This window comes from Ctenopharyngodon idella, chromosome 12, assembly GCF_019924925.1.
Source record: "Ctenopharyngodon idella isolate HZGC_01 chromosome 12, HZGC01, whole genome shotgun sequence".
Lineage (NCBI taxonomy): Eukaryota > Metazoa > Chordata > Actinopteri > Cypriniformes > Xenocyprididae > Ctenopharyngodon > Ctenopharyngodon idella.
In genome coordinates this window covers 16,491,954-16,515,445 of record NC_067231.1, presented here as the reverse complement: position 1 = coordinate 16,515,445, position 23,492 = coordinate 16,491,954, and the positions used below count along the sequence as shown (strand labels likewise).

Sequence of the window (23,492 nt, the reverse complement as noted above, 5' to 3'; positions counted from 1 at the left end):
GACCTTCCTCATATTCTCATACAGCCACTGAAGTTCAAACACACTTCAGATGGTTTAAAGTCTGTGTTGTTCTCTGGCCCTCAGTGGAGGTGGTAAGGTTAAGAGAAAGGGTTTCAACTATACTTTACTCTTTGACCTGTGACCTCATCAAGTTGAGTGGTAAAACAGTCATGCACATTACAATAACTAACCAGCACTCCCAGGAGACTTCACACTCTTTCATCCTCTCCCGCTATTTTGCTTCCCTTAGCAGTACTTGTCCTGTGATACAGGCTCAAAATGTATTTCCTCTCTATTTGCCAACAATCTCACTATCTGTTTCCTGCCCTCCCCACCAAAGTGCTGTAGTTCTTCACCTTTCCCATGCCGTCATCCACCCATCTTCTCACACTACCTTCCAGTTTATTATGGAAGTTAGTCTTATATTAAAGGCAGGGTAGGCATTTTTTTTATAAATACTTTTTGTTATACTGGTTAAAACTCTCTTCACATCCTGATAGCAATCAATAATAGAAGTGGTCTAAATACTGATCATGTATATCTTCTGTGGAAGTCCCAGGACCAAAAAATGTTCATCCAATCATTGCATTCGATCCAAATTCAATGATAGGGACGTCCTACCTGCCTGTCAACATATGTATTTCAATATCTCTGCGCACCCTGCTCGCGCAGACATCACACGTCATCAGCGTGTACAACTCCGCAAGGCCTTAGTGAAGACAGAATCACCAAGTGCCACAAACAAACAGCAGTCACCTTTTCCTCCTGAACCAAAACAACGAGCTTGTGCTGCGTTTACACCATGTCGTAACTGTTCAACGTTTATGCGTTTCTTTGTCAGCACTATCAACACTGAAATGAATCTGCAGCAGTCAGGTGGTACAAGTAAGAGCTCTGTAAGTTGTTTACATTCATTATTATTGTAATGTTATGTGCTTCAAGACATGACAAGGTAATTTAACGCCGTCTCTCATCTCGTGACGCTTTGCAGACTCTGCAAGGCGTGGCTTTGAAGAGTGCTCTGAAGGGAGGGTGGGATCTCATTCTCAAAGCTAGCTTGCTATTGCTAACCTCTCCAAAATTGCTTACCCTACCTTTAAAGGGTTAATTCACCCAAAAATGAAAATTCTGTCATTTATTACTCACGCTCATGCCGTTCCACACCCGTAAGACCTTCGTTAATCTTCGGAACGCAAATTGAGATATTGTTTAAATCCGATGGCTCCATGAGGCCTACATAGGGAGCAATGACATTTCCTCTCTCAAGATCCATAAAAGTACTAAAAACATATTTAAATCAGTTCATGTGAGTACAGTGGTTCAATATTATTATTATAATATTAATAAGCGATGAGGATATTTTTGGTGCGCCAAAAAAAACAAAATAATGAATTATTTAATGATGGCCGATTTCAAAACACTGCTTCAGGAAGCTTCGGAGCATAATGAATCAGCGTGTCGAATCCGCAGTTCGGAGTGCCAAAGTCACGTGATTTCAGCAATTTAGCGGTTTGACACACGACCCTTTAAGGTCTCGTTGTGAGAAATCAAGACAGATTTTGAGATATAAAGTCACAATTCACAGATCAAGAGAAATAAGACTGAAATTCTAAGATGTAAAGAAAACATTAGAAATAAAGAAGCCCAAGAAGAAACAAACAGTAATGGTCTGATTGAAATTGCTTTGTTTTAATATCTTATAAAATATTATGTACAGTAGTTGACAGTGAATGTTTAATCTTTATGTACCTCTCACAACACCATGATACTGATGTTACATGACGTTTGCTTTTACATAAAGTTTGTTGTACATTAGACCGTTGTATTGGTTTTGCAACGCAGAGAAGATGGCGTCTGTGTGTGATCTAACAATCACAACTGTTTCATGCAAGCTGTTTAGTGTTCAGAGGTTCTGCTCCACTTCTGTGGAAACTGTAACGATTGCGGTTATCAGATCAACACAACAACCATTAAGCTCCATTTTTCTAGGAGTCAAAGACCGCAGTGGACCTCTTCTTCCTACGTTATATCATGTTGGGATCTACAAAGTTTCTCTTTCATGTGAAATACTTTAGTGGAACGAAAATTGAGCTTAGTTTTTAACATTTCTTAAAAGACTTCCAGATTCTGACTGTAGAAATATATATACTTCACATTTGTTCCAATCTTTGGGCACGTTGGTCATTCCCATTTGCTCTTCAGAAGACTTTTCTCTTATTCTTGTTGGTGAGAGATTTATTGACCACATCACCTACTAGGGTTTGTACTTCCCTTCTTTGCAACAGTTTCACCACCTTTAATCTTCAGAGAGTCTAACAGGTTCTTTATCCTTGAACTAGCTGGTTCCAGTTTTCTCTTCCTGCGACTTTTCACCCCTGTTCCTGAGGTGACTGAAGGAAGGAGAAGCGCAGTGAACCCCCACGGCAAAACCGACTCAGCCGATTGACTAGAACTTCGGTTAAGAATTTCCCTCTTCTGAAGAAGCCAAGCACTTTCTTGACAAAGTTTCACAAAACGTTCTAGCTGTGTTGCATTAACGTTCTTGCTAACGTTTAGAGTGGTTTCAAATGGATTCTGGATGTACAAAGCTGTTGTTTCCGGTTTGGTCTGCTCCTTTCCCTGGTGAAAGGGATATAAAGCAGGATATTTAATCCTTCAGACACTTAAACACACAGTGCATGCACAGACAGTATTAACACATCAATTGCATCAGCATTTTCATTCAAATTGTTATGCTGACAATATAACTTGCTACAAAAAAAAAAAAAAAAAAAAGGTATAAAATTAGAAAAACAAAACAGAAAAAATGTCACTAATGGTCACAGACTTCTGGACCCCACTGTATATAGTGTCCACTGCAGTACTAGACACTTTCTTTGAATTGAATATATATATACACTGCCCTCTGGAGGCCGTTTGTGGAAGGTCTGCTAAGACGTCAGCAGTGTCCTCTAGGAGTTTGCGCATGCATGCACGTGTCATCGGTGGATGACTCACCTTCCTAATATTGATAGATGCCTTGTTGAAGGGAAAATTGCCATAAAACTCGAAGAATTCCTGCAACAGTTTCTCTGTGCAAGAAAAAATTAAATCAACAGAAAAATAAACAGCATTAATATTTTAATGTCATTAACGATCAGTAAACATTGAATGCATTACAGAAATGCATAACAGAAATGAGCCATCTGTCCAAAGGTGAAAAGGTAAAACCTTCCATCAAGTTTGTGTAAATTATGAAAACAATCTATGCACTCACCTAATGTGTCTGTGTTCTTCTGCAGTATTATCTTGCTAAGGTCACTGACAATAGTGCAGTCATTACCCTCAATGACACACTTATCTGATGGTCCTGGAAAGTGCACACACACAAAACATAAATATTATGTGATGGACCTTCCATATAGAAATGGACTGTGTATCACTATTGTGGCATCAGTGTTCTTGACCCTGGAAGACAAGAAACAATAATTGTGTGTAGACAGTCGACTCAGGACAGCCATATAGCATGATGTATGCCGACTTTACTGGGGTCACAGACAGTGAGCTCTGGTCATAAAAGCTTTGGTCTTTCAGCCACCATAACGACATCAGTATAATGAAAAGTCAGTAAAACTTAGTTTGTTTTTTTATGTAATAGTGTATTATAGCAAATAATAATAATTATATAATATATAACTATATACACGAGCAATTTGACTTTAAAATTAATATTTATTTCAAAGTAAATTATTAAAGTCATACAGAAAATTTACCTACACATACAATAAAAAAACAATAATATTGTGAAATATTACAATTTAAAATATCCGTCTTCTACTTGTGATGGCAAAGTTTAATTTTCGGCATCATTACTCTAGTCTTCAATGTCACATGATCCTTCAGAAATCATTCTAATATGCTGATTTGGTGCTTAAGAAACATTTCTAATTTTTATCAGTGTTGAAAATCGCTGTGCTGCTTAATATTTTTGTGGAAACCGTGATGTATTTTTCCAGGATTGTTTGATGAATAGAAAGTTCAAAATAATAGCATTTATTTTAAATAGAAATACTTTGTAACAATGTAAATGTCTTTACTGTCACTTTTCATCAATTTAATGCATTCTTGTTGAATAAAAGTATTTATTTCTTTCAGAAAAAAAAAATCTTACTGATCGCAAACTTTTTAAGTGTATGGTCACATGATAAAATGTATACACGGTTTTCTAGAATGGGGGGCACCACAGCTTAATCACAGACACATCTTACCCCACTGTCCTCTATAAAAGGTAAAACACCAACACTAGAGGAGAGGAAAAAACTGCTTAAAAGTTTTTGATTGAGTTCTGGTTGTTTCAATATTCATTTTCACACTTAGTTTTCTCTGAATCTGAGCATAGTTGAGTCAAACTCATGTGCCACATGGCAGATCATCGTTTACGAGAGCCAATTTCAGTCATAACTCAATTTTGACCAAATGTGTAGGTACTGTATTTCACCTCTACATGGCAGTATTGTACAATAGAGACCTGCAGAGAAGCATGTCTGTAAAAGTACAATTGTGTATACCTGCAAGATCCTTCAGTTGGTCCAGTGTGGGCAGTATGGGAGGATTCCTCTGCTGTAGAAAGAACACTACCATGACCGTTAAAGTGAAGTTGGTGATCCACGCTCCTGGAATACTGCTTGTGATGTTATGAACCCGAGCCCAGCACCGAACACTGAACACCAGATGCCGAACACGAGGGTCCAGCTGCCCATAGAGAAACAGCAGTTCTGAACTCTTCATCGCCACCCTGCACACACAAGGGCATTATGTCAGGGTGATTTAAAATGATAGCACATCTACATACTAAAAAAAACAAAACAGGAAGTCTTGTCCTAAGGTTATCATTTCAATCTCTGTTGCTGTGTTGTTGTTTTTTCACCTGTGGGGAATCAAGCTAAAAAGAGCTTATAGTTTTCTCTGCGTATTATTTTCAAAAAAAGAAAAAAAAAGAAGAAGATTTGAATCAACCAATAGTGAGTGTTACCGGTGCGAAGGGTGGGACAACCTGTCACTCACATGAGATCACAGCAATAGCAAACCATAACGATCCAATCAATTCCGAACGTACAAAATCAAGTCCCTTGGCTCCCACTAGTGTTGTAGTCAAGACCACCTAAACCGAGACCAAGACCAGTGTGTGTCGAGACTAAGACAAGACCAAGACTTTGGGCGGTTGAGAGACTAGCACTCCTCAAATTCATCTGAAAGACCCACATTTACTGCCTGAGAAATGTCTTATTTTTAATCAATAATTACAATTCGAATAATAAGACACTATACAGAGGTGTTACCAATCAATTTAAATCACTAACAACAAAATTCATCTTTACACTGCAGAGGTGGAACAGAAGTTGCATCTGAATTGGTACAATTACAAATGCATAAATAATGTTGAGATTAATGTTTTAAAAATAAAATTTTGTTTATTGAACATTTGTAGAAAATCAATATCAAGTTTACAATTGTGCTCATATTTGTGAAAACACCCCTCTTTCTTTGCTTAATTATATCATATGTAATAATATAAATATAAAGATCTTATACAAATACTTTTTTGCAATCATATCTTGAATTTTGTGGGCATTTGTATTAATTTTGGTGACAATTTTGACACGATCAGTAACAACAGTAACAAAATAAATGAAATTAGAAATAAGTTATTGATTGCATTTGAAGCAGGAAGTTTTACATCCAATCAAATTAATGATGTTAACAAAGAAATTAGACAATGCTATGGCAATTTAGCGATATCCCCACAGTTGTGGTCTTGACCGGTCTTTAAATATAATCCTGAGTCCTTTTAGTCTGAGACCGAGACCAAGACAAAACCAAGACCTTCAAAAAAAAAAAAAAAAAAAAAAAGGGTCTTAAAGGGATAGTTCACCCAAAAATGAAAATTATTCCATGATTTACTCACCCTCAAGCCATCCTAGGTGTATGACTATCTTCTTTCAGACGAACACAATTCGAGATATATTCAAAAAATATCCTTAGTTCTCCAAGGTTTATAATGGTTGTGAATGGTAGGCCAAATTCTGAAGATAGAAAAAATGCATCCATCCATGAAAAAATTAATCCATACGACTCCTGAGGGTCAATAAAGGCCTTTTGAAGCAAAGGGATGCATTTTTGTAAGAAAAATATCCATATTTAAAACTATATATATATATATATTCAAACAACTAGCTTCCGACGAAAGACCACACGCAGAATGCACAAGTCGACTTGCGCCAAATGAGTAATCCTCTGACGCGATGTATGATGCAGGATGTAGGGGTATCGTAAGCTTAGATGCCTCTCACAGTTCAAACAAATACGGCTGGGCAACAAACTCAAGCTCCTCTTCTCTTATATCGAAATCCTCTGACATTTCTCTTTAAAATTTCTCATTTTAAACTTCTAATACATGACCAGTGTTTTGTTTTGCTCTCTCTTCTGCACCTCCGCGTGCGTCATTGCGTCAGGTCAAAGGTTGCTCTTCCGCCCAAATTGACGTGCGCAGGTCATCTGCCGGAGGCTCATTATTTGAATTTATAAAGTTTTAAATATGGATATTTTTCTTACAAAAACACATCCCTTTGCTTCAAAAAGCCTTTATTAACCCTCCTGAGTCATATGGATTCATTTTTTTAATGGATGGATGCATTTTTTCTGTCTTCAGAATTTGGCCTACCATTCACAACCGTTATAAACCTTGGAGGACTATGGATATTTTAAAATATATCTCGTATTGTGTTCGTCTGAAAGAAGATAGTCATATACACCTAGGATGGCTTGAGGGTGAGTAAATCATGGGATAGTTCACCAAAAAATGAAAATTATCCCTTTAAGACCAGTCTTGAGAACTACAACACTAGCTCCCACCATACATTTTTCTTGTTTGAGAAGCTGTTTGACTTGTTTATACGTCACAACAGGAAAGAAATGACTATTGCAACTTCCGTTTCATGTCGAAATTAAGGTGGAGTGTTTAGGAAAACCAAAAATGACAAAAATGTGAAAATCATTATATTTTGCAGTTCTATCTGGTGTCACTAGGGGTGCACACAGCAGCTTTTAATGAAAGAAATATTTAGCAAAAATAAACAATAAATAACAATAAATGCATTTTATGTTCACCAGTCACTCTGTACACAATAGATTGCTCTCTGTCCTGTGTTTCTATATCCACCAACAAAAATCATCCAAGGACAAATGCATTCTGTGTTTCTTATTATGCACATATGGGTGTACAATATAGGCTATACATCTGGGAATACCCCTCTCTAACCCACAGGGGACACAGTACAACAAAAAGAGCTGAGCAGGTTTCTGTGCATTACTGGTGTGTCACCTTCTAAAAAGGAAGCATCAGGGTGGTGACATTTGTTTTGGGGAAGTGTGAAATGTAGAGAGAAAATAAACTGACAGCCTCAATTTCAACATTATATTACGCAGACATCACATAAAAAAATATAGAATTACCTGTTGTTGGCAGTGAGATCACACTGAAAGCCAGAGGGTTGGTGAGAAAAGCGGACAAGAGGACATCGAGCTTGGAGAATTTTCTGGACTCCCACACATCCAGGGCCGAACTGGTCTACACATTTCCCAATGACTGAGAGGATACTCTGGGTCACAGCCCGCTCTGAGGCCCCTCTCTTCACCTGGTACTCCAGAGACAGTCCTGAGCCCTGTTTAAAATATTACAGCATAATAAACAAACTAAAAGAAAATTTGTTCTAAACTTACTTTTTGTTCCATGGAATAAAAAAAAAAATAAATAAATAAAAAAACAAAAAAACAAAACATGAATAATTAAAGCAAAAACAAAACATTTTTGGGTATTTTATACCCAGTTCTGCCAGGATTTACTCATCCCTATGTAATTTCAAAACTGTATGACTTCCTTTTGCAGAATACAAAAGATATTTTGAGAAAAATCTCCATGTTTTTTGTCCATAGAGTAGAAATCAAAGGTAAACTAACTATAAAATCAAATATAACACTATTTGGTAAATATACATCTGTGACATTGAATATTTTGGCATTCATCACTATATTTGTCTCTCTACAGAAAAAAATATTAAAATCAAAAATTTGAGCTGGGGAAGTTTCCAAAATTTGGTAGATTTGACACGGAATGACCCTTGTGTGTTCCATGGAAGAAAGAAAGTCATACAGGTTTGGAATGACACGAGGGTGACTAAATGATGGCAGGATTTTAAATTCTAGATGACCTTTTCCTTTTCAATTCAATCTACATAACCTAAGCCCACATCACTGACCTTTTTCTGGCTTGTTGCATAGATGCCATCGAGGTCCAGAATCATGTCGACATCACAGCCCAGTTTGCCGAAGCTGTTGACAGTGGAGCCAAAAGGCCTGATGATGCATTCTGGGAAATATGCTCCAGCTATGTCTCCAAGCAGAGAACAAACGAGGAAGCGCAGACTGATGTTCTCTTCTGTGAGCTGTAAGGCCTCTGTCAGACATTGCAGTTGCTCATCTACCTGTGGAAGAAATGAAGAGTAGATGCTTATTTGTCCTCAGATCTGAACCACCAACAAGTAGACCTAGCACTCAAACAAATTAAATTAAAACATCTGCATCTCCCATACCAATTTTTTTTATCCTCTTCCATGAGCCTAATCATATGTCTTGGTTAAAAAAAAAAAAAACATTGGCCAGTGAAGACTTACACTGTCCTTTTCTGAGAGCAGTTGGGTGATGTCACCAATGGATGGAGGGGATTGCTCTTGGAAATTTGGCACGGGTTGGTTGTTCGACTGACTGCCTGGCCATTTCAATGACAGCAGACGAGATTTGAAAGGCACCGCAGCTTCATGTTCAACAGCTGGTATATTAGTGTTCTCCTTCAATGAGGCGATGCTCTCTTTACTGGAGAATTCAACTACTGCATATGCTCCCTACAGTCACAGAATCACACATAAACACAATTCAGTCAAATTTCTGATCTTTGTCATCAAACATCACATGAGTGTCTAGAACTAGATATTAAATTAATTGGTGTAGTTTTGCACACTTACGTAGCTACTGTAGAAAAAATGCTTGTTGACTGTCCCGTGTTTAGACAGGTAATCTAAAAACTTCTTTTCGTTGAACCTGGGCGGACAGCTGATTAAGACCGATCTTTCAGCTTGTTCTCTTCTCTCCTCTTGGATTGCTTGAAATGTTTTATTCTCCTTGGCTTTCGTGACTAAAACGAAAGTGAGCAAGTGGAAAGAAGCTTTGAATTAGTGTGGTGTGATCATGCACGTCATTTCTATCGCGATTTTCTCCACGAGAAGACAACCTGCTATTTATTTTTAACATGAAATGACCGATAAAAGCATGAATGCGTTTACAGCTGTCATTCTCAATATTAATTGATCTCATTTGGTAAACGACATGCCTGCAGATTTACAGAAAAACAATGTTACCGGCTTTCGCAGTCTTGTTTCCTGCCTGGGCTTTGATTACTGATATAGTTGAAGCGAGTCTTCTTTGAGTTTGAGGTTCCAATCCAAGATAAAATCTATCAAACCTCCCTAAACTCCTGAAACGTAACCTACACACGGCAAAGGAGGCCGCCATTGTTGATTTGAGACGGGCGCGTGCGTACACAATGGCTCTACGGTGGCTATGAATGGACATGCAGTGCTGCGTTGGAAAAAGTTTGAAAAAACTTGAAACATTCAAGATATGCAACCCGGAGATTGCCAAATTTGTAAATACCTACTTGAAACCGCTCTAACCGCAGCCCAGAAATCCCTAAAATTCTTGTTACTCAAATGTTTTGAATCTGTTCACCAAATGACTTATTATTTCTGTAAGTTTACAAGTTATGTTAGTTACTTACATCGTTCACGAACGATTCGGTGAATGGAAGTTTTATTAACCTCATATATCAAAAGGAATCAAACTGGCGTGTTTTTCTAATACCAGTTCATACGCGCATGTTTTTCTTATGTGATTATGTTATGACACCTCTTTTCCCAAAGTGAATCATGAAGATGAAAGCAAATGACATCCTTAATTTTCCACGGAACAGTCTGATAAGGGACTGTGGCAGAATTAAAGCAGATACGTGACCTCTCAATGAGAAAATACCTCTTAGTGAAAAGAGAAAACGAAACCGCAGTTGACGTCGACGTAGAGCGGAGGCGCAGCTCATATTCCTCTTATCTACGAGCGTCAGTCTATTACAGCTTCAGTGGGAGCTATGGACTATCAGTGAGCATGTGCCCTGCTGTGAACACACTGACCGAAAGGTAGGCAAACGGCTGGTATTTATACATAATATATCGTTTTGTTTTTTGTGTACTACATTATTATAGGCCCCTATATTTCGAACAGCACGCATTATTAGTATTATCACAGTATGAAAATATACACTGGATTAGTTAAGCAGGTTTGGCAGTGACTCAAAACCTTGCCAGCTGCTTACTTTCTAGTCCGTGTTTTTTGAGCATTAGTTATTTGTATAAATAATGATTAAAAGTAATTATTATTATATTATTATATCTCAGGAGATGAGGTTGTCAGAATGTTTCAGCACCGTATTTTTGGGGAAATTGGGCTTGTGGGGGGTCTGTCAAAACAGGCGGTCAACTTCACGATTTAGGTTTATTTAACATCTTATTTGCACTTGTGAGTTTGTGCTGACGGACCTTGTTGCAATATAAAAGTTTTTGCTGTTATTTGTTTTGAAGAAGAAACCCCCTCTTGGGGTTTCCCACCCCCTGAAAACCACCCCTCACTTGCAGGCAAATTAGAGCAAGCATGCAGATCAGGAAACACCTGACCACACTGTGTACATACATATGGGTGTAAACAACATCAATGTTTTAATTACCTAAGTTCTTGTCCTGTTTCTGACTATCAAACATTCTGTTCTAGAATTCAATCAAGGATGGAGTACAAGAATGAAAATGCTGGTATAGAACTGCTTCTTGCTCACATGAACATTGAAGACATCATCCAGGAGGCAGAGAATTTCTACTGTGTTAGCGAAGAGGTGGAATCAGAAGTCTCATTTGAGGAAAGTTTCTCGCAAGAAGACATGGACGAGAATGAGGAAACGTCACAGGATCTAATCACACATGCGCAAAGCCCTGGAAAGGTCCGTTATGGGACTGCATCCGACCTCTTGGACTTTGTCAATATGGTCTCAAACGCACCATCCTCCTCTCTCTTAGATGTGGGTCAAGAAATGGGTGTTCTGCTAAACAAGGTAAGCTCTATTGATGGTTATTTTGATTATAACATACAGATCCATAACATACATATACAGTCAAAGGAGTTACAACATTTTGTAAGTGAATGTATTTAAAACATCTTTAAACTATGAGATTGTTGGCTTAAAGGGATAGTTCACCCAAAAATGAAAAATCTGTCATCATTTACTCACCCTCAAGTTGTTCCAAACCTGTATGAATTTCAAAAGAAGATATTTTGAAGAATGTCAGTGACCAAACAGTTGATGGGACCCCATTGACGTCCATAGTATTTTTTTTGTTCATATTATGGAAATGAATGGAGCCCATCAACTGTTTGGTTACCCGTATTTTTCAAAATATCTTCTTTTGTGTTCAGCAGAAGAAAAAAATTCATACAAGTTTGGAACAGCTTGATGGTGAGTAAATAATGGCAGAATTTTCATTTTTGGGTGAACTATCCCTTTAATTAAAGCAAGCTTATTTGTAAATACTTTGTGTAAAGGAGTGTTTATACTTGTTTTACAAGTTGTCATAGCTTTACTCTCATGAACGCCCTGCTTTGTTTCTGCAGACAGACATGGTCATTAAGGAGGGGCATTATCGCATTGACTTGGACGTTCTCCTGTTTCCGTGGAAACTGACCTACAAGCCCATAGGCCCTGGACATGTTCCCAAAGGCTCATTTGGAAAGGTCCATCTGGCTCAGGACACCAAAACGCGGAAGCGAATGGCATGCAAACTAGTAAGTTCAGGAATGCAGAGAACGTTGTTCCGGGAATCTCAAGTTTGTTTTTTTTGGTTTTTTTTTGGCAAAGGTAGTTGTTTTCATTCCACTGTTTTAATAGACATGGCTTCCCTTCTCGGAATCAGTGTTATTTTATGACTAAAACAAAAACAAAAATTGTACTGCTTGTTCAAAATACTATGTTGAAAACAAGCATAAACATAATTTTCACAAGAAAATCTAACACAGATGACACGTGATAGTGTGATGTGTTCTTGTGACAATCTTATGCACCAGCATGTGAGACCACAAGAATTTATGAACATGGAAAAAAATGACTCTGAAAAGAGAAACACTTGTTGTAGAACTTGTAATCAAATGAGGAAGAGAACATTTGGGAAATAACACCATTTCTCTAAAATGCTGGAGGGTCAGTCTGCAGTGTGCAATGTTTGAACAGAAACCGAGAATGGCTCTAACGTACACAGGAAGCTGACAGGAACACCCCCGTGGAAACATGTAGCCCACAGAGACGGTGTCTAAACTGTGTGACACAGTGCAGATGTCTAGTGGGAGAAGTAGTTTCTATCTTGTGGTCAATATAAAGTCGCCATGAAATGGAAGTTGCGATAGATTTTTCTTTCCTATTGTGACGTATATATCCAACCGAAACGGCTTCTCAAACAGGAAAAAAATTAGAGCAGGACTTGATTTTGTCCATTTTGCTATTTCTATAATCTCGTGAGTGAACACGTCTTCAAAGGGAGGGGAGTTTTATTTGGATTGAAGATTATGACATCACATGAAAATAATAATGCGTCATGAAATAACGATTGTCAATTTTGATTTCATGGTGACTTTAACAGGGTGTTGCTGAATCAAAAACATTCAGCCTCTTAATGTTGCCTTTAAGGTTTTGATCAAATAATTAGTAATCAATTAGTGATAATTAGTGGTCAAGGTGGCCAATGTCTGGAACAATTAATCAATATCACACAAGCAAGAGTGCTGTTGTTTAATACTCCATTATGTGGAGACTAAGGCTACGTTTAGACTGTCAGTCCAAATCGTATTTCTGTGCATATCCGATTGAAATCCTGATTCAGATTTAGCAAGTGTGAACGGCCAAAAATCACATGAAATGCGATTTTTACAAATCCGTTTCGAGCTACATTCATATGTGGTTTGAAATCCTATTCAAATCGCATTTCTGGAAATATGAAAAATTCCGTTTATGTGACTTTCTCACACCACGTAAAACATAATCGTCAGACATTGTTATAGGAAACATGCTGAAAGTTGCTGCAGAAACAAGGTTGTATTGTTGCAAAGTGCCGGACGAGCAGAATGACAATATAACGGGGACAGCAGCACGGAATAAAGCCGATTATACCAGCCGGTTCATAACGCAGTAGTCTAGCGTGCGACAACTACACAATGTCATGTTGTAAATAAGACATCATCTGTATTGCAAACCCCTCCATGCTGCGGTTTTCGGTGTTGTTTTTGGCGAATGCCTACCAACGCAACGTCATTGCCAATGCAGATATTCCGGAAAACCGGCGTGGACACACAAATTAGATCTGAACAGTTGTGATACACAATGTGGACAACAATAATTTTAAATCAGATTCCAATCGGAAATACAAATAATCGGATTTGGACTGACAGTGTGAATGTAGCCTATGAGTCATTAAATTATTCACTCAACCAATTTGTTCAAAAACAATTTATTTCATGAATGCTACTACATTTTTTTTCTGAGATGCATATCTGCAGACACAGCAAAGTCACTAACACTGGCATATGCAATAAATTCTAATTAAGAAAAAAAAAAACCTTAAACCTATGAAATTACATAATTTATTTTTCAAAACATTTACTTAAAATTCACTTAAAATATTTAAAATGAATACAGAAATGTGCATCATCCATTGACAGATGTTGGTAGATTTTGGAATTAAGTTAAGTGGAACTAAGTTTTAAGTTATGTGTGCTTTCTCTCCAGATTCCTGTGGAACATTTCAAGCCTGCAGATGTGGAAATCCAAGCCCGGTTCCGACACGAGAACATAGCAGAGCTGTATGGGGCATTGCTGTGGGAGCAGACGGTGCATTTGTTCATGGAAGCGGGCGAAGGGGGCTCGGTTTTGGAGAAGCTAGAAAGCTGTGGTCCAATGAGAGAGTTCGAGATCATATGGGTCTCTCAGCAGGTTCTGCGAGGCCTGGAGTACCTGCACTCTCACAACATTATACACCACGACATCAAACGTAAGAGCTTTGGATTGCATAATAAGGGATTTTTTCTGAAATATCACTGCAGTTTCCTACCAAAGACATTGTGTATTGCATGTTCAGCTGTTCTGAATTGAAATGGTTCAAAACATATTTCAAAAGCAGGTTCAAAAGAAGTTCAGTACTTTTTCCTTTGCAACCGCAAGCACGAAAAACACTTATTTCCCTCCTAAATGCAACAAAAGGTGCTCTGTAAGTAAGTCAGATAATGACTATGTGGTCAAGTAAGGTATTCAGCTTATGTGACGGAACTTAAAACGAGGCCACTTGGAGGAAGTAGCAGTGTTAAATGATTGACAGAGGATTGGCCACAGGCTAGAGAAGTTTTAAGCGTGTGTTTTTAGTTTGTGCCCTTCAAAGATGAGGAACACAACATAATTTAATATGGTGGGGTTGTGGCGGACAGCATTCTGCTACTGTTTAGTCATACGCAGAAGCCAATCAGTGCTGCAGCTCATGACTTCTCATGCGTCTGGAATTTCCAGTCAAGACAGCGAGAGGAGGGAGAAGACAGATGTACTCAAATGTATTACTTTCAGGGGCTTATTCAACAGGCCATCCGTCTAACTAGTGCTTTCAAATTTCAATAAGACTGAGAGGGTAAAGTGAAGAGATGGAGAGATTCAGTGAAATGAGTGACCAATCACAGTTTCCTGCTTTGTGGTTTTGAGGGTTGGCTTCTTGACATTTGGCTTGGAGAGGAAATATGTTATTTCAAGTAGTGTCACATATGGAGAGAGAGCAAGAAAAGGGGGTTTTGAGACTTCTGATGATCTGCTTATTTCAATCCACCCTATGAGTAATGACCTTAATCTGCTTCTGGAAAACAATACCTTACTGCTTGTCTGGTGCAGAACATACATGAGCTGAACAACCTAAATTTTGCAGAAACAATTAAAATATGGTTGCAATATCTTAAATATATTATCTCAAGTAATTACTACACACTTCTGAATGCTTTTTTTTTTAAATTTATTTATTTTTTTTAGATTAGATGCATCTAAGACATGAACTAAATTCTCTTTTTGTCCCTGCAGCCAGTAATATTGTGTTGATGTCCGCCAAAGCCGTGCTGGTGGATTTTGGTCTTACAGTACAGATGAAGGATGATGTCTATGTTCCTCGGGACCTACGTGGCACCGAGGTGAGTGTGTCTGAGGTCACTTTGCACACTTTAATTTTTCCATACTTGGTCTGTGACTGTTTCGTGACTAAATGTTAGTTTTAAGCCGAGTGTGTATTTAGAAACAATGCAGAATTTAGCAGTTCCTGATTGTACTGGTGGCAGAAGTCCTTTAGAAAGTTATGGTATGTACATTTTTGAAATAGTTAAAGGATAGTTCTGACAAACTGAAAGAAGATCTGAAAAATCAGAAGGCATACACACACACACACAGACACACACACACACCCACATAGATGCACTTTTCCCCCCTCTTAATTGACATTCTGTTCCCTAACAAACTCTGGGAAAGGCCCAAAAAGACACAAACACATGCACATTACACACTGAGGGATGCTGACTTTTTGCCCCATTTGGAAAGTCCAGCATGCCCTTTTGAACAGCACTGAAGATTCCCAACATATAATAATAAAGTTGTTTACTTCGAGGCAGTACAGTGAGCCTTTTGCCAGATGTCCACTAGAACATTTGCCTGTTACATCAGAAGTTGTTTTTCATATTTATATCATTCAGTGTGACTCAACTGTAGAAAACTGCCTTTTGTTAAAAACCTTTGCATATGTAGGATCTGAGATCACTTTTAGTCATATTTTGTGTTTTTCCTTTTGTACAGATGTACATGAGTCCAGAGCTGGTTCTGTGTCGAGGACACAGCACAAAGACTGACATCTACAGTCTGGGAACCACAATCATACACATGATGAGTGGCAGTCCTCCATGGGTTAGGAGATATCCCCGAACATCCTACCCCTCATACCTCTACATAGTGAGTGTGCTTTTTTAATTTGATCATGGTGCATCGGAACGCTTGCCCTTTAATTATATTTTGTCTGTATTTATTTTACTGCACCAGTATAGGGAGAGTCCCTGAATGTGGCAAAAACCTAACCATATGAAAAACCGTCTATATACATTAACCACAGAGCAAAACCCAGAAATGCCATGCAGGCTGATGTCATAACAAGGCCTCTGTTAGCAAAGCATATCTCATGCTAATTCTGTATAATTTTTTATAACGATAATAATAACCACAATAATTCTGTATAGTTTTATTTACTAATAACTTTTTATTAGTTTTTTAGGCTTTTAATTTTCTTTTTGTTTTCCCCCCATTTAAACAACTGCAAATGATGTTAATTCTGTATAATTTTAATAATAATGATAATAATTCAGAATAATATTATTTATAGTATTTTTTTCTTTATTTTTTGTTTTATTCTCTATTAGTTTTCCTTTTATTTATTTGTTGTTCCATTTAAACTGCTGTTAGCAAAGGATGCTAATTATGCATCATTTAATAATTCTGTATAATATTATTTAGTCTTTTTTCTTTATTAGTTGTTTTTTTTTATTTATTTGTTTTACTTTCCTTTAGCAAAGGATGCTAATTATGTATAATTTTAATAATTATAATAATTCTTTATACATTTTATTTCCTGTCTTTTTTCTTTATTCGTTTTTTCTTTATTCGCTTTCCTTTTCTTCATTTGTTTTTTTCCGTTTTAACCTCTATAAGGCAAAGGATCACAAGATATAACTTGTGATGGCAAGTTCTCCTTTCCATCATTGTAAACAACTTCTAAAGAACTCTTTTATTAAAAAAAAAAAAAAAAAATCGGCAGTTTATCAGCAGTTTAAGCTTCCTCTACGTTTTGCAGATTATTTTGACTGTGCCAGTTTTGCATGTTTCGCTGCTCATGTAATGGAAGCAGACTAAAAGCTGGCAAAGTTCTGCATTTGTGTATCAAGTCCAACTGGTTTCAGTTCCCTTTTCACATACTAGACTTCCTTTTCATGTAACTGAATGTAAATCCATGCCCAGCGTCTTTTTGCATGAGGCTGCTTGCGAATGCACCTGTGCCACTATTGATTTTCACCTGGTGTGGCCAGGTAAGACACAGTGATTTCATTGGGGTGGCAAAAATAAAGGGAAAAAAATGCTTCAAATATACAGAAAATGATATGCATCTAACTGTGACCGTGAATAGAATACCTTCACACATAAATAAAAATATTTTTTTCTTTGATAGTAGCCTATTAGTTTTAGTGATTTTCATTAACGATAATAACCTTGGTACTCATAGCAATTTCAGAAGTGAAACCTCCATTTAAACCTGTATGGAAGCTTGTTTCAGTATGGAAGCTGACTGTTTTCTCACAGTTGCATGATATAAACTCGCAATTGCGAGTATATAAAGTCAGAATTGCAAGATATAAAGTCAGAATTGTGTGATATAAACTCACAATTGTGAGATATAAAGTCAAAATTGCGTGATATAAACTCGCAATTGCATGTTATAAAGTCAGAATTGCGAGATATAAACTCACAATTGCAAGTTACAAAGTCAGAATTGCGTGATATAAACTCACAATTGTGAGATATAAAGTCAGAATTGCGTGATATAAACTCACAATTGCAAGATATAGTCAGAATTGCGTGATATAAACTCACAATTGCGAGTTACAAAGTCAGAATTGCGTGATATAATCTCGCAATTGCGAGATATAGTTATAATTGCGTAATATAAATTCACAATTGCGAGTTACAAAGTCAGAATGGCGAGATATAAACTCACAATTGCGAGTTACAAATTAATAATAAACTCGCAATTGCTAGAAAAAAATGTCCGAATTGCGAGACAAAAAGTCGCAATTATCATTTATTTTTTATTCCGTGGCAGAAACAAGCTTCCATAAACCTGAGAGTGAATCCTTTATGATTGTTCTATTTGCATATGGAACACAAGTGTCTTCCAAAATTGTGTTGATTGCACTGATGAATTAATAAAGATCAGTGCTTGATTGCCAAAGATGTAAGGCCTGTTTACACAGATTGCGTTTTTGCATTTCACTGCACTGCTTTTCTATTAAAATGTTCCACATGTCTCACGCATGACACAGCATTCTAAAAACAAGTTCAACTTTGGGCTTATTATTTTTTTCCATATTAGGAGGTGAAGTGACAACTTAGTTCAGCTGACAGCTTAGTTCAGTGTACGTGGCCTTTGTGCCAGTTTCATAGTTCTTTGAGTGGAGCTGTTTATGCAGTCAAAATGTTTGAGCAACCATATAGCTGCACCCCTGATTTTCACAATCTCTGTTTGCAGATCCACAAACAGGCCCCTCCTCTGGAGGACATACCTGAAAGCTGCAGCCCTGCAATGCGCAGGCTCCTGGAACACGCCCTCGATAGGGTCCCGGCACGGAGGAGCTCTGCAACAGAATTATTGAACGAGGAGGCCCTCCATCCGTCTCGGGAAGACCAGCCGCGCTGTTGGAGTCTGGACTCTGCGCTGGAGGAGGGCACACATCCACTGCTGCGACAGATCAGTCAGCTCTCAGACAGCACTCAAGGTATAGCACACAACAGACAACACACAATACAGTATGTCATGTCAAATTCATTTAGTTGCATGCTTAAGATCCTTTACTCTTGTATTTGCAGAATCTTCTTTGTACACTGAGGATTCTGGGCACTCTAAGAAGAAAGGTTCCCTCTATATAGATCTGGGCGCCTTGGCTGGCTACTACAATCTGGTTAGAGGGCCACCGTCCAATGAATATGGCTAATAAGATGAATTTTTTCCTGAGGACCAGTGGGGTACTTGTATAGTCTGCATTCATATAGAAGCTGTCAGTTCAGTGGAGCCAAACTCTCCCACAAGATGATTCAGCATATATGGTGTCCTAAATGAGGACAGTGTACGCTAATTGCAAAAAGAGCCGTCCAATTAGAGATGGATGCTTTTTGAAATGCAAGAGACATTCAAGACTTGTTGAAGAGAAGAAAGAACTGTGTTTTTTATTGTTTGATGAACAGTTTGTGAGGTTTTATTACAGTTCCTTGTCTGTGCTTTGAGAGCATGAATATAATGACAACATTTTATACATAAAATACATACTGTTAGGGATGCACCAATATTACGATTCTGGCCAATACAGATAAAACGATAATTACAGTGTGTTATGTCTGATAAACAATATATGGCCAATATTAATGCTATACACTATTTTGTTTAAAAAATAAATATATAAAATACATTTACGCATTACAACATTATAACGTACAGTATAAAAAAATGCATCTCTAATATTTCTGATAAACAATATGGTGTTGATTATATTGTTCATCCCTGATACCCTAATACAGACAAATACTTTCTGCTTTATATATAAACTGTAATTGCAAAGCTTGTGCTAGATGCATTATGTATTCCATATCTGATCACATAAGGCAGGCCTTAATGAGAATGTCAAATATGCTGAAATATTCATGCAAACGATTATTATTATACTAGTTTATCACTGCCAAAAGCAGAATGTTTTTTTTTATTGTTATTTTTGACCATAGCAGTGCTATGTATGTAAAGAACGTATGTATCTCCAGTGAACTACAGAGGCAGGCCTGTGTTATTTGAAAGTATATGCATTCTGACCTACATTTGTAGGGTTTCTTTTTTGTGAAATATTAATCATAATGAATGATTAATGAATTGAATTTGAATTTGAACATTTGAGCTTAATTTTAGTTTATCTGTGTCTTTAGCAAATCATTTCATTAATAATTTTGGTTTAATGTATGTTTTGCAATCCCCATGTGAGTGCTTTGTCTTTAAATAGCTTTATCTGAGAGCCCTGGATAATACATCCATTGTAAAAATAAGAGATGGCAAAAAAAAGGACACTACAACAATATATTTTTTTTTTTTTCCAGGAAGTGTTTTCAGATGATACTGAAAATCATCATTGATATTCCTATGGAATGTTTTTTTGTTGTTGTTGCAATGCAAGACAATGAAACAAGCACTCAGACAAAAATGTAATAGATCGTCTAGATCCCCCCAATGTTTCCAATAAATGATATTGTTCATAAAAGTTAATAAATAAAACTCCATAAATATTTGCTGTGGCACTGCAGTTTTGTTGTCTATACATTGTATGAAAAAGATTGCCTATTTTTATTTGCTAAAATCTGCATTTTTTTTTTTTTGTGTCTTTCATGTGATGACACCTTGGATAAATATGTAATGCCAATATACTATATCGATGATTATTTTATCAAATGCTATAATCTACGGTTGCGATTTCAGATAACCAAGGTAAAATTACATTATGGCTGTTTCAAGCAAGAAACAGTTCTTCTGAAGTTAGTCATTCTGGAAAGACCAGAGTGTCTGTTTGTGATAAATGATAGTATCATCTAAGACAAAAACTGTTCTCCGTTTTTACTTGGGGGAAGTTATATAAAATAAATAAGTATACTAAAAAAGATGAATAATGTGTGATTCATCACTTTTTAGAAAGGTATTATGTGTGGCGGAAAGATGAGTGTTGGTCGAGGCATCTTTTGTAAAGCTAAAAGTAACCAGTGTAAAATAAAAAATTTGATTGCTGATAATGACAAGACATGTCATTTAGTGGGTAAGTTCAAACACTTTTTGGGTTACTGAGAATTTTGTGTGCAGAAAAGGTCACAAAATAATCCAAACTCAATTCAGGAGTCCAGGACAGAAAACATAAAGGTGTTCTGGGTTTTCTGATCAAAATTAGCATTTGAAAATCATAAAAAAGTTTGCAAGACATTATATTGAAATTCTTTATTTTGATGGTCCTTTTAACATTCTGTTGACTATAAGTAACATTGTACCTACTAACTCTCAGAGTGTTAGTAGAGTATTATAAGACTGTTAGGGTTAAGGTGTTGGGTGACCAATACAATAAAGTGTAGGCAAATATTAATCATATAGTCTATTAATACTCTGACAGTTAGTTGACTTGTAGTTGCAAAGTTACATATAGTGAACATAATGTTCAAAAGGGACCATCAAAATAAAGTGTTACTGAAATTCTTGCACAACCCATCCCATGAAGTACTGCAAATTATGCCGTCGAATCAGAATTTATGATTCAAAATAAAAATGTTAACTTTATTAGCCTAAATAGAAGAAATCAATATACAGTATTTGAATTCAGATTCAATATGCAAATAAGAACGTTAACCCAGGGTTTAGGAATGTAGAATGTGGAACGTCAGTTTATGAATACACAGGATTAATTGTTAACCCCGGGTAAATTATGAGCAGTGTGAAACGTGAAGCAAGATAACCCAGGATTCCATTTACCTGGGGTTTAGAGTGACCCAGGGTTAACTACATTAGTCAACATTTCAAATTTGATGCCTGCTACAGGTCTCAAATAGTTGGGACGGGAGCATATTTACCATGGTGTAGCATCTCCTCTTCTTTTCAAAACAGTGTGAAGACGTCTGGGCATCAAGGTTATGAGTTTCTGGAGTTTTGGTGTTATAATTTGGTCCCATTCTTGCCTGATATATGTTTCTAGCTGCTGAAGAGTTCGTGGTCGTCTTTGACATATTTTTCTCTATAGACGACGAAGCCATGCTGTTGTAATAGCTGCAGTATGTGGTTTTGCATTGTCCTGCTGAAATACACAAGGCCTTCCCTGAAATAGATGTCGTCTAGACGTGTTGCTCTAAAACCTTTATACACCTTTCAGCATTCATAGTGCCTTCCAAAACATGCAAGCTGCACATACCGTATGCACCCCCATACCATCAGAGATGCTGGCTTTTGAACTGTGCGCCAATGACACGCTGGAAGGTCTCCCTCCTCTTTAGTCCAGAGTACACGGCGTCCGTTATTTCCAACAAGAATTTCAAATTTGGACTCTTCTGACCATAGAACACTTTTCTACTTTGAAACAGTCCATTTTAAATGAGCCTTGGCTCTTCGAAGCGACGGCGCTTCTGGACCATGTTCACATATGGCTTCCTTTTTGCATGATAGAGCTAGTTGGCATCTGCAGATGGCACGGCGGATTGTGTTTACTGATAATGATTTCTGGAAGTATTCCTGTGCCCGTTTAGTAATGTCATTGACACAATCATGCCAATGAGTAATGCAGTGTCATCTGAGGGCCCGAAGACCATGGGCATCCAATAAAGGTCTTCGGCCTTGTCCCTTACGCACAGAGATATCTCCAGTTTCTCTGAATCTTTTGATGATGTTATGCACTGTAATTTGCAATTTGACGTTTGACGTCTCTGCCTCTCTAAGATATCCCTTTTATAGCTAATCATGTTACAGGCCTGATATCAATTAACTTAATTAGTTGCTAGATGTTCCCCCAGCTGAATCTTTTCAAAATTTCTTCCTTTTTCAGCCATTTGTTGCCCCCGTGCCAACTTTTTTGAGACCTGTAGCAGGCATCAAATTTGAAATGTCTTTTAGTTTTCATTTTATTCAAATTTAAAAAAACGTCCCAACATTTCCGGAATTCGGGTTGTATATATATATATATATATATATATATATATATATATATATATATATATATATAGGCCTAAATATGTTAGTATTAATGGGTCTAGTGTTGCCAAGAAAGATTTTTTAGAGTGTTTTTAGCCGTTTCTTGAAAATATCTAAAGACTCTTTGGGACACTTTTTGTTTTCTCAGATTATGTGAAAACCATTGCTTCATGGGAGTGGCCAGTTGCTGAGCTAAATAAAGTTGAAATCACACTTCACTCTATTTCACACGTGCACACTTATTTCCACGCAATGACACTGAAATGAAATGTGTTTTTGCTCATGTGTCATTTCTTGAGAAAAAGAAAGAGAACAGCATTGTAAGCAGAGCTCCAGTAAGGAAGTGGGTTTCCCCTTGCCGATAGGTTTCTGCCTGTGAAATGAAAAGTGAAGGGGGTGAGAAAGCCTATATTCCCTGACCTTTATAATGCACAGCGAGAGATATTACACCATAAAGGGACAAGAATTTCTAAAATGATGTGTCACTCGCAACAATCACTTCCTGCATCAAAGTGCCCACAGATACAAACATACACACATTTGCTTGTTTGTTTGGTTTTTATCATGATGGGGACATTTAATTGACTTTTATTGATTTATACTAGACCTTACCCTTTAATTATCAACGTGATTAAACTGTTCTTGAAAACCTGTTGTACACAATGTACTACATGCCTTCTGTCATCTAATTGATAATTTATACTTTTTTAGCCAGTAAAAGGCCTTTTAGCGTAA

The 23,492-nt window shown here is 37.1% G+C and overlaps 2 protein-coding genes and 1 long non-coding RNA gene across 4 annotated transcripts in view; 1 reads left to right on the top strand and 2 right to left on the bottom strand.

Annotated features, from left to right (window-relative positions):
• Positions 1–1,668: 1,668 nt before the first annotated feature.
• On the bottom strand, positions 1,669–10,913 carry mtpap (mitochondrial poly(A) polymerase). 2 transcript variants are annotated; one of them, XM_051914031.1, is made up of 9 exons: positions 10,865–10,913; positions 9,057–9,226; positions 8,709–8,936; positions 8,295–8,519; positions 7,492–7,700; positions 4,548–4,774; positions 3,257–3,349; positions 2,998–3,071; positions 1,669–2,619 (listed from the first exon to the last, which is right to left on the bottom strand). In XM_051914031.1, exons 1-9 carry the CDS (start codon positions 10,896–10,898, stop codon positions 2,248–2,250), a joined length of 1,632 nt encoding a protein of 543 aa, XP_051769991.1. In that variant the 5' UTR covers positions 10,899–10,913; the 3' UTR covers positions 1,669–2,247. The 2 variants fall into 2 exon arrangements, with proteins under 2 accessions (XP_051769991.1, XP_051769990.1); XM_051914030.1 differs by lacking the exon at positions 10,865–10,913 and adding an exon at positions 9,450–9,815.
• Positions 10,114–20,331, top strand: map3k8 (mitogen-activated protein kinase kinase kinase 8). The gene is made up of 8 exons (XM_051914032.1): positions 10,114–10,280; positions 10,909–11,242; positions 11,800–11,970; positions 13,961–14,222; positions 15,284–15,390; positions 16,043–16,195; positions 18,537–18,783; positions 18,875–20,331. The coding sequence occupies exons 1-8, from the start codon at positions 10,249–10,251 to the stop codon at positions 18,997–18,999; spliced, it is 1,431 nt and encodes a 476-aa protein (XP_051769992.1). The 5' UTR covers positions 10,114–10,248; the 3' UTR covers positions 19,000–20,331.
• LOC127523393 (uncharacterized) overlaps positions 19,728–23,492 on the bottom strand; it is a 97,846-nt gene continuing 94,081 nt past the window's right edge. Inside the window, exon 4 of the long non-coding RNA XR_007932865.1 lies at positions 19,728–23,130. This is a non-coding gene — a long non-coding RNA (uncharacterized LOC127523393). The remainder of the gene's footprint in view (positions 23,131–23,492) is intronic.

Excerpts from the sequence above, each read along its gene's own strand:
- map3k8 (XM_051914032.1), top strand. The coding sequence starts at position 10,249 with ATGTGCCCTGCTGTGAACACACTGACCGAAAG. Across the intron at positions 11,971-13,960 it reads AGCGAATGGCATGCAAACTA|ATTCCTGTGGAACATTTCAA; the intron begins GTAAGTTCAGGA and ends CTTTCTCTCCAG. Across the intron at positions 15,391-16,042 it reads GGGACCTACGTGGCACCGAG|ATGTACATGAGTCCAGAGCT; the intron begins GTGAGTGTGTCT and ends CCTTTTGTACAG.
- mtpap (XM_051914030.1), bottom strand. The coding sequence starts at position 9,663 with ATGTCCATTCATAGCCACCGTAGAGCCATTGTGTACGCACGCGCCCGT. Across the intron at positions 7,701-8,294 it reads ATGCAACAAGCCAGAAAAAG|GGCTCAGGACTGTCTCTGGA; the intron begins GTCAGTGATGTG and ends TATTTTAAACAG. Across the intron at positions 4,775-7,491 it reads GATCTCACTGCCAACAACAG|GGTGGCGATGAAGAGTTCAG; the intron begins GTAATTCTATAT and ends TTGTGTGTGCAG.